Source organism: Nomascus leucogenys, chromosome 23 (genome assembly GCF_006542625.1).
Source record: "Nomascus leucogenys isolate Asia chromosome 23, Asia_NLE_v1, whole genome shotgun sequence".
Classification (NCBI taxonomy): domain Eukaryota; kingdom Metazoa; phylum Chordata; class Mammalia; order Primates; family Hylobatidae; genus Nomascus; species Nomascus leucogenys.
The window spans coordinates 1539489-1550755 of NC_044403.1; the positions used below are offsets into that span (position 1 = coordinate 1539489).

Genomic DNA, 11267 nt, shown 5'->3' on the forward strand with positions numbered 1-11267 from the left:
CCTCGACACATGGGGATTATGGGGATTACAATTCAAGATGAGATTTGGGTGGGGACACAGGGCCTAACCATATCACTCTACAAAAATTGATTGCGCTGAAAAAGTCTTTAATTAGGTGTACTCAAAGATTGCTGGTTACTATTTGCCTTTTTGCTATTATGTTCTTTCTTAATTGAAGTAGGTATAGCATTGTCGTTAAAAGTTCAGGCTCTGTTCTGGGCACAGTGACTCACCCCTATAATCCCAGCACTTTGGGAGGCCAAGTTGGGAGGATTGCTTGAGGCCAGGAGTTCAAGACCAGTATGGGCAATGTAGTGAGACCCTGTTTCTACAAAAAATTTAAAAATTCTCTCCCAGCTGCTTGGGAGGCTGAGGCAGAGGATCAAAGTTCAGACTCTGGATCCAGACTCTCTGGGTTCAAATCCCAGCATGCCAATGTGTGATCTTGGGAAAGCTATTTAAACTCTGAGCCTCAGAAAAAATGAAAATACCACCTTCTCAGTGTTGGTGTGAGAATTAAATGAAATAAGACATGTATTGAGCTAAGAAAAGTGCCTACATAGTGAGCAATCAATAAACACTTAACTCTTTAAAGTCAAGGTTTAGTTATATAAAGAGCTAAAATTGGCTTAAATATTTTCCATGTTAAAATGTTTAAACAATAATTGCTAATGAATCTTTTTTGGACAGTCCAGGGAAACGTTTTATATAAACACATTGTCCTTTGTGAATATTTCTCTATCTGATTTGTTGCGTGTTCATTCTCTCTTTCCATTTTTCTAGATTGAATCAGCAGAAGTATCTGGAAACAGTGTGGTGTGCAGCTTTCTTCAGTATATGGAGAAGTCAAAACCTTGGCAGAAAGCTTGGTGTGTGATCCCCAAGCAAGACCCTCTTGTGCTGTACATGTATGGTGCCCCCCAGGTATCTACACCACATCTGTCCGAAGGGACAGATGCGCTTGGGGGCAAGGGGAAGCGAGTGGGCAGTGGACTCAAAATCTGTAGAACAAGAGTTCAGGCAGTTGCACTGTTTCATTAAAATTGAAAAATAGTGAGTAAAGTTCAGGTTTGTTGTTTAAGCTGATTGATTCATTTTATAGCCTATATTTTCTTCAGTCTGTGGATCATCTGTCCCCTTTCTTGTCTCATTCAATGGGTTTGAGAAAAGATGAGTTGAATTAGGAATGAGCATGAGGAGAAGGGGAAGCAAGAGGGGAGAAACAAGCCTTTTTAATGATAGGAAACATTAAGAAAAGACTCTTTAATTTTGTTTGTGTTTTTATTGTTGTTGTTGTGTTGTTGTTTTCTTTGTGACAGAGTTTTGCTCATGTCACCCAGCCTAGAGTGCAATGGCGCAATCTTGGCTCACTGCAACCTCCACCTCCTGGGTTCAAGTCATTCATCTGCCTCAGCCTCCCGAGTAGCTGGGATTACATGTACCCACCACCACACCTGGATAATTTTTGTAGTTTTAGTAGAGACAGGGTTTCACCATGTTGATCAGGCTGGTATTGACCTCCTGACCTCAGGTGATCTGCCCACCTCTGCCTCCCAAAGTGCTGGTAATACAGGCATGAGCCACTGCGCCCGGCCAATTTTGTCTTTTATTTTATTTTTTCTTTTTGCTCAATGGATAGATATCTGAAAAAGGAGTTTGAGAGGAAGGGGAACTTAAAATCAGTCTTGCATTATCATTCAGTAACAATTTTTTTGACAACCCCACGTATATGGATCTGAGATAAATCTATGGGAACAATGATATGCAGGTTTAGCTTTTAACAAGAGCAGCACCAGGTCCTAAGATTGTGTTGTGCTTGAAGAACCAAATGTACAACACTTAAACCAGTTATGCATTTACTCTGAAATATAACAATTTTAAATATACCTGTTGTATTTCAGTCTATAAATTAAGGGCTGGTAAAATTATTTTATTTTGAAAATAGACTGAAAATGACAGGCTATATAGTTTACTCTCCTTTATTGCTTTTCCTGTAAGCTTTCTATGTCCATAAATAAGTTGATGAGGGAATAAAGGAATCACCAAATACAACTGCCTTTAGTAATGAGATTATCATTAATGTTTGCTGGTTTAATACAGTATGATGGCGATTGTTTTCTTCCCCTTTGCATTGAATGAAGAGTTGAAAGGACTCTTTTCACAGAGAGGAGGGTGTAGTGGCTCTGAGTCCTAGCCGATTCGGGTGTCAGCTCTCGTTCATTCAGCTGACGCTATCAGCGGCCTCACGTACAGGCTGTGTACTAAGCAATGGGATTGCCCTCTGTGCCCATGGAGAACTCACCGTTTAAGTCTGTTTGGGACAGTGATAGGAAGAGAGGTTTAGTAGGAGCAAGAGACACGCTTAACAAGCAAATACATCACCTGCTTTTAACGTCTGATGTTTTTTCTTTAGGACGTCAGAGCCCAGGCCACCATTCCACTTCTGGGCTACGTGGTGGATGAAGTGCCAAAGAGTGCAGACCTGCCACACAGTTTCAAACTGACCCAGTCCAAGTCCGTGCACAGCTTTGCCGCAGACAGTGAGGAACTGAAGCAGAAGTGGCTGAAAGTCGTCCTTTTAGCCGTCACAGGTGAGACAGCAGGTGGTCCAAATGAGCATCCAGCCACCTTGGATGATCATCCTGAACCTAAGAAAAAATCAGAATGCTGAACTCCTCCAGGACCAGCCACGGTGTGGAGGTCTCAAGACTTACAGCTCAAGACATTCCCAGCTCTTCTTACACATCTGCTAGCACTTTATGTTGAAAAATATAGGCTCATAAATGCATCTTCTGAGGACTATTTTCCTATGTTTATGTACTGTTAGTGAAATTAGTGTGCAGAGTCATTCTACCGATAAAGTTTTGAAATAATGTGAAAACTGGAGCATTTTTTGAGCTATTGAGCATATTTTGAATATGTGCTTTTTTGTCTTGAAGAAATGGTATCAATTGATTCTGTCACCGTCAGGTTAGAATGAGCACTTTCATTTAAGAAATCCTTTCATGTCTTCTTCTCTTTCACATGTAGGACCTGGAACAGTTTGAAAGATATACCTCCATGCTGCCAAAATAGATCCATGGTGGAAAATACAGGGCCAGTTGTATTAACTTATTTAATTTAGTTTATAAATCTCTAGCTGCGTAAATGATGTCTGTTCTTGTAAAACAAAAGAAAAAGGACAAATTGTTGGTGTTCAGATTTTCGATTTATGAAGAAAAGATAACTTGTTTTTGTAGAAATACTCCTGAGAATGTCTTAAGTATATAGCAATTATGTATATATAGTATTAAATATATATATTATACATGCTTTTCTCTTTAGCTTTAGGTTCATATTCATCTCTAATTTATTTTTTAAATATAAAGCATGGTTTATCTTGGAATTGAGCAATGTTCTAAACTGAAGAAATGTTTTGGTGATTTATGTTTTGCTGATTGGCATTTGAGGGTATTGATATTTTTCTAATAAGCGGTGATTTATGTGGCATGGGATATATTTGTGAATTCCAACAGTACTTTTAAAGTACCATTTTTTGTTTCTGTGCCTATTTAAAACAGTGCCTCTCTTAGAAGGTGCTATTAATATAAGATGAGGGTTCAGTTAATGCTTCAGTCTTGATTATTCTAAGATTAAAGTGCATTTTGGTCACTGGGACAGTCAAAGTCGTACAGGTTATTTTACCGTTTACGATCCTATAATTATTGCAGTAGTTAACATCAGCATGTACAAAAATTTCCACCAAAACCCAAACTTTATGAGACGCCTGACCTTTTACAGAACTAGGATATGTGGCAACCACATTTATCGTAATGTTTTTCTTTTCCGTAAGACGATTGAGCATGGTTAAATAAGGTCTCTATATAATGAACCCTTAAGATAACTGTATGGGCCTTTTCCTTTCTCAGAATGAAACAAAATCCACATGTGATAACCTGTGTTTGGGGCGGGGGCTGGTCACATGATTCCTTGTCATGAAGGCTGCTCTTCACTCTTTTGTACTTGTGATTAAAATCTCACACTAAGTTTACTATTTAACTTCTTTTTCTCAAATTAAACCTTTTTTTATACTGTCATACCCCAAACGTTATCACTTTTTAATGTACCAGTCTGCTAGAAATCTACAAGAATGACCCCACTATCTTTAGTATGTAAGGATTACACCTTAGATACAGAATAGAATTTGAGACTGCCACACATTTATTCAGGCCTTGTTACTTTAAGAAATATCTTATTTTTTCCACCCCAAAGGAGCAAGTGAACCAATTATTGCTGACATAATTAGGTTCCCTTCCTCCATAAAAGGGAGGGATCGTTAACATTAAACCAAATACATGGAGCCAAAAAGAGATAAAAGTAGCTTCTTAGGCCCTATTAAATCAGGGAAAGACTAGAAGAAATTTTACATTGCTTCTCTTTTTTAATGGCCAACGGGGTATGTGTGTGATGTATACTCAGAGTGGTTTTTTGGAAAATTAAACTATAGCTATAGATGATGCTTTGGTTTTCTTAATCTCAAGAAAAGAGAAGCAATGGAAATACAGAATGATTAACTGGGGGAGGACTTTTGTAAGCGTGACTAGAACAATGGTAATGTATGGCCCAATGGGAAGATTTATGAGTCAGATTATTTTTGAAAACTATTTTTAAAAGCAAGAAGACTACACTTTCCCTACCGAAACAGAAGTAACATGGACACACTTAAGTTTTGGCTCAATAAATATCAATGTTATTTAACTTAGATCATTGAAAGAATACTCACGTAAAGATAATGTCATTATCATGCTCTTAACAGTCGTTATCTTTCATTTTTTAAATGAGAAGCATTAATACTAGGAGAGAATTTCTGGTTATCTGATCACCGTATTCACTTTCCACCCCACATTCTTCAGCTAAACACAAAGAGAAGCAGTGAAACAGCCTTACCTGCTTCTCTCTTACTAAAGAATCACTGATGTTTTCACTCAATGAAAGGTAAAGGAATACTCTTAGCCATTTATTAAACAATTCAACCAAGAGACCTCGAAGTGTGATTGGTGATAAGAATAATCAATGCCTTTTCCCTTCCAAGATACTTGAGCCATCATGACAACCTAAAAATATCATTGGTTGCTTTCCCATTTAAACCAACGTTCCCTGTGGGTCTTAATTCTTTATTTTCACTCATTTGGTGCTTTCCAGGTCATCTTTTCTTTAACGTGCCCTTCCTCCGAACTTTAAACAGTGCTTCCTTGACAAAATTTCTATTCATTACAAAACATTTCAATATTTTAAGCTTAAATTTTGCTTTTGCTGAAAGCCTACCATTTGACGTGTTAAGTATGAAATACAGTGCAGACTTTTATCTTGGTTTTAAGTGGAGCTCGATAAGAAAAAACACCAGCCACTTTCGTAATAATGGCATCACAGTGTCATCATGTGTGCAAGCAATAAAACTCTTTAGGGTATGGTTTTATACTGAAAATTTAATATGAAGGCCCCTTGCCACAAGAATATAGATAATTATTAACTTTCTAGATGTGATACGGTAATTTGAATTGCAGAGTATAAGGAAGGGAAATGGGAAGGGGCATCACTCCTTGGATTTTAAATAACTATTGAGAACATTTTTACTTTAACAAAGAAAATGGATAGAAAAAGCACATTTTGTTTTCCATGAAGTTTAATTTGACATCAGGTTTGTGTACGTATCTTCACTAGGTGACTTAACTTACCCCAATTTTTTAAAAAATTATTAAACTTTTTCCAGAAACTAACCTTTTAAATGTACCCTTCCCCCATATATATATGGGTATATATATATATAGACACACGTTTGGATTTTTTTTTTAAGAGCACTTGTTCCAGTTATAAATGTATAAAGAAAACGATAAAGTTTGTGGTACTGCAGGGTTGTTAAATATTCTTTGATGCTTTCTAAAAACTTTTATCAAAAATACTTTTGAGTTCACAATTCTGTTTTACTTTTCCTTGTCCCTACTTTTTGGAAACAGGGTGGTTGCTTTTATTTGTTTTCTGGTTATATTCAAAGCCTTAAGTTCTCAATCTGGGCATATTGTCTGTGATAAATTTCGATGATCTTTCTGGACTAGATACAACCTGAGTAGCAAGCACCAACTGGAGCAAGTAAACTTCTAGGGAACAAGCGTCTTGGGTTTTACAGGTGTCTTTGCTATAATGCAGAGTAGATTAATGAAGATTTCTATATCATATGATATTTGTGTTAGTGGGTCTAAGATTAAGCACATGATATTTATAAGCTAAAATTAACTCAAAAGTCAAGAATGTCTTAATGTTTTCATTCTTAAATTTTATATTCTCCAAGAATGTATTAGTATATGAACTGTGGCCAACCAGTTCCTGTTCTTCAGACTGTATTGACATCTGTAGTGGATCATGTTGCTTCTTCATTCTTACCAATTTTATTAGAATCAAACTACTTGTTATTTTCATACTATTGTCTACTATAAATTCTCAGCTTTAGAAAATGACTATGATACATAAAGACCACTAGGTCAACTTTAAAAAACCCTTTCTGTGAATTTATACATGTATGTATATATGTAAAAACACTGTTGATTTGCAATTCTGTCTTTCCATAGAAATGAAGTTTTTCTATCAAAATTGTTTAACTTAAATATTTTAACATAAATTATTTACATGGATCTTTACGTATGATTCATCCTTATATATACCCCTTAATCACATAGTCATGAGAAGATAACTTTGCTTTCTTTACAGAAGGGGCAGAGAGGAATAAGATAAGAAACTGAAACAAGCAAGAATGAAGAGAGATGTGGGGGTGAGACTGCTGGTCTCCAGACCACAGCAGTGTGTTTTAAGATAAGATGAAATCTTTTAACTGCAGAAGGGATATAAAATATAAATCTATGTAATTACATGCTGATGGGATCCGTTGCACCCCGGTTTTTGACCTTGGTCTGTAAATGCTAGACTATGATATCTTGTTACTTTTTTTCTCCTTTGGGCTTTTAAAAAATAACTTCATTCTCAGATCATTTTCTGTACTGTTTACTGAGGCAAAAAAAAAAAAAAATCTGAAGTCAATCATGGTCTTCTACTTTCTGGACTGAGCATTTGGTAGAATGCAGTACCTTTCCCTGTGTTTTGACATGAAATAGTACATGGCTTCTACAAGATAGTTTTAACTCGTTGGGGTCACTGGGAGTTATATGACGGTCAACCCCTTTTCCTAAAATGCACTGTGGTAGTTTTAGTGGAAAACGTAAATCAAGAAATCTCATATCATACTTTAATAAATAAATACCAAATACATAGTGAAATATAGGTTTGGGAAGAAACTAGTCTATGGGGACCATTATAAGAAAATCACTTCATATATTACACAGTATATGGATATTGGAATGTATCACTTGGTGGGGGGTTCTCCTCATTAGCCAAACAGTCATGTCTGTCTGTATATAAGACTTTTTTTTTTTTTTTTAACCAAACTAGTATTTCATTTTGTGAATGACAATTGACATTTTAAAATAAGCATAGGCCGGGCATAGTGGCTCACGCCTCTAATCCCAGCCCTTGGGAGGCCGAGGCGGGCAGATCACTTCAGGTCAGGAGTTTGAGACCAGCCTGGCCAACATGGTGAAACCCCATCTCTACTAAATAAAAATAAAACAAAATAAGTGTATCTGGGCCGGGCACGGTGGCCCATGCGTGTAATCCCAGCACTTTGGGAGGCCGAGGAGTTCGAGACCAGCCTGGCCAACATGGCAAAACCCTGTCTCTACAAAAATTAGCCAGGTGTGGTGGCACACGCCTGTAATCCCAGCTACTCGGGAGGTTGAGGCAGGAGAATTGCTTGAACCCAGGAGGCAGAGGTTGCAGTGAGCTGAGATTGCGCCACTGCACTCCAGCCTGGGTGACAGAGCAAGACTTCGACTCAAAAAATAAAATAAGCGTATCTGGATTTTTCTTTTGAATTCTTGACTGATAAGTTTGAGAATGTATGTTTTGGGAATTTTACAGTTGACTCAAGTGTGAAAGTATACACAAGTAATTTTTCTTTTCTAGCTATGTGAATGTAAAATACTTGCAGATAATGTATATATTGTGTAATATATGTATATTTGGTCATAAAAGCAGATAATTGGAAACATTGTAAAATTAAGCACTTTAATTCCTATAAAATATTAAACATTTGTATCTTGTAAATAAACACATCCTTAAATTAATTCCAAACCTTTACATGGTATTTCAGCTCATGTTCAGTTCACAGTGATTTCAGTTCTGCTCAGGAAAGTTACTCCAGTAAGATACTGATACTCCTACCTCCAACCGACCCTCTGCCAAAAAAAAAAACCGTGTAAGTCTTTCAAGAATAAAGCTTATGACAGACTCAGGGTTCTCCAAGTATAGAAGCAGTGGCTTCTCTTCGTTATAACTCCAAGTATAGATCTCCAACACCCGACAAAACAGTGCTGCTCCATAGCCAAGGAAACGACTGTTTTGCTCCATAGTTTGTGGTGTTTGCCTACATTCTAGAGGCTTATCCAGTGGGCCCGCAGTGTCCGTGGGAGATTGGTTCCAGGACCACTCACAGGTACCCAGATCTGCTCATACTCAAGTCCTGGGCTCTCTAGAACCCACGGATACCGAGTCGAACCTCTGTATTGGTGGGTTTTGCATCCTGATGGAATACCGTGTTTTCATCCACATTTGGTTGTAAATGTGGAATCCATCAATGCCGAGGGCTATTTATTGAAAAAAGTCCACATGTAAGGACCTGTGCTTCAATTCTGTGTTGTTCAAGGGTCAACTGTATAGTGAAATAAGCACGAAAAGAGAAAAGAACTGTTGAGGCCGGGCGCAGTGGCTCACGCCTGTAATCCCAGCACTTTGGGAGGCCGAGGTGGGCAGATCATGAGGTCAGGAGATTGAGACCATCCTGGCTAACACAGTGAAACCCCATCTCTACTAAAAATACAAAAAATTAGCCGGGTGTGGTGGCGGGTGCCTGTAGTCCCAGCTACTCGAGTGGCTGAGACAGGAGAATGGCGTGAACCCGGGAGGCAGAGCTTGCAGTGAGCTGAGATCGCGCCACTGCACTCCAGCCTGGGCGACAGAGCGAGACTCCGTCTCAAAAAAAAAAAAGTCTTAGTCCTTGTCTTACCGGTCATATGACCTTAGACAATTTAGCTGGATCCCAATAATAAATTCCTGTGGTCACTACAAGAAACATCGCACTTGGGACTATGAAACGTGATGCAAATAATATGTCACGGAACACTTCTGAGTTTCATACAGCTACTCAATTGGCTTTAGCCTTTTTAAAGCCCTGAAAAGGAATCCTAATAACTTTCACTGTGATTTCATAACTAAAACATTTCCAGAGATAACCCTTCGTAGAAGCCTATTAGCTTTTTTAGGACACAAAGAACTAATCAACAATTTTAAAATTGATGTTTTAAAGCAATTGGCATCCGCTGAAGGATTCTGTAAAATAAACATTGCCCTTGGCTCACCAAGGGACCCAAATGTGGTTTGGGTCCACATTACATCAGAGTGGCATAATTCAAGGCTTCTCAAACTCTGATGTACATACAAATCACCCGGGGATCTTGTTAAACTGCAGACTGACTTAGTGGCCTGTGATGCAGTTCTTTTTTTTTTTTTTTTTTTTTTTTTTTTTTTTTTTTTTTTTTTTTTTTGAGACGGAGTCTCGCTGTGTCGCCCAGGCTGGAGTGCAGTGGCGCGATCTCGGCTCACTGCAAGCTCCGCCTCCCGGGTTCACGCCATTCTCCTGCCTCAGCCTCTCCGAGTAGCTGGGACTACAGGCGCCCGCCACCACGCCCAGCTAATTTTTTTGTATTTTTAGTAGAGACGGGGTTTCACCGTGGTCTCGATCTCCTGACCTCGTGATCCGCCCGCCTCGGCCACCCAAAGTGCTGGGATTAGAAGCGTGAGCCACCGCGATGCAGTTCTGACAAGCTCCTGAGGGGTGCTGCTGGAGTACCACGCGTGTAGCGGGAAGGACTTAGTTCCGAGACCATTGACTAGAAATCCCTGGCTCCACCACTTCTGTTTGAGCCTGGAAGACTTGTGAGACTTACATGAGACAATCATATATTGTCTGGCCCATGTGAGATATTCAGTTCATAATTGTTAATAGAGATCATTTTTGTTAATTCAAAAATTTGCAGTCCTGACTGCACATTTGAATCACCTGCAGAGTAGTTAGAGCCATTCCCTGGTCCCCGTCCCCGTCCCCCTCAAAATTTCTATTTATTTGTCTGCATTGGCCTCTGAGCAATAGTCGGTTCAAAAATTCCCCAGGTGATTCTGATGGAAAGCTTCATTTCAGAAGCACTGACAGAATGTTTATTCAGTGCTTAGTTCTGTACTAGGTACTATATTTACATTGTCACATAAAAGCCTCACAATAACATTCTAAGATTCAGATAAGAAAACAGATTTGGCCGGGCGCGGTGGCTCATGCCTGTAATCCCAGCACTTTGGGAGGCAGAGGTAGGTGGATCACTTGAGGTCAGGAGTTCAAAAACAGCCTGACCAACATGGTGAAACCCTGTCTCTACTAAAAATACAAAATTAGCCGGGCATGGTTGCGCACGCCTGTAATCCCAACTATTTGGGAGGCTGTGGCAGGAGAATTGTTTGAACCCAGGAGGTGGAGGTTGCAGTGAGCTGAGATAGCGCCATCGCACTCCAGCCTGGGCAACAGGAGTGAAACTCTGTCCCCACCTGCCCCCCTCCAAAAAAAGAAAGAAAACAGATTTTAAAAAGCTAATAATTTGTCCCTCGGCTCTTGATGTCCTCTCTACTACCCTTACCCATTTTAAATCCGATGTTCAGTCACTGATCACTCCCTCGCATTTACTCACTTCCTTCGCCACGTCTAGCTTCGTCTTGCTTGGCAAAACCAAATCCTCGGTTTACTCAGTTCTGTTTTCATGCTTGTACCCATGTGGCTGAACAAAGCAGATTGGTTTCGCCTAAAATTCATTACTAGGTCATCACTACTTCCTCCTGAGACCTCCACTGTATCCCCAATCCTCCATCCCAATAGATGACCTTCCCACTTTAATAAAATACAAGCAATCGGCAGGGGAGAGCCCTCCCACAACCGTATCTGAGCCACCTGTTGCCACTTGAGATCATAGACTCCCTCTCCCTGCCTATCCATGTCCTGTCCTAATTGGGTCCCTCACCTGTGCACAGTATCCAATTGCCCATTTGCCTGCCATTCTCCCTTTCTCATGTAATGTCAGATT

The 11267-nt window shown here is 39.3% G+C and overlaps 1 protein-coding gene across 4 annotated transcripts in view; it reads left to right on the forward strand.

The window, feature by feature from the left end:
• Positions 1-8210, forward strand: part of FGD4 (FYVE, RhoGEF and PH domain containing 4) — a 140078-nt gene extending 131868 nt beyond the window's left edge. For all 4 annotated transcript variants that reach the window (XM_003277804.3, XM_030804587.1, XM_003277805.3 and 1 more), the window contains 2 exons: positions 784-924; positions 2414-8210. In XM_003277804.3, coding sequence (XP_003277852.1) covers positions 784-924; positions 2414-2671 — 399 coding nt within the window. In that variant the 3' untranslated portion in view covers positions 2672-8210. The remainder of the gene's footprint in view (positions 1-783; positions 925-2413) is intronic.
• The last annotated feature ends 3057 nt before the right edge of the window (positions 8211-11267 follow it).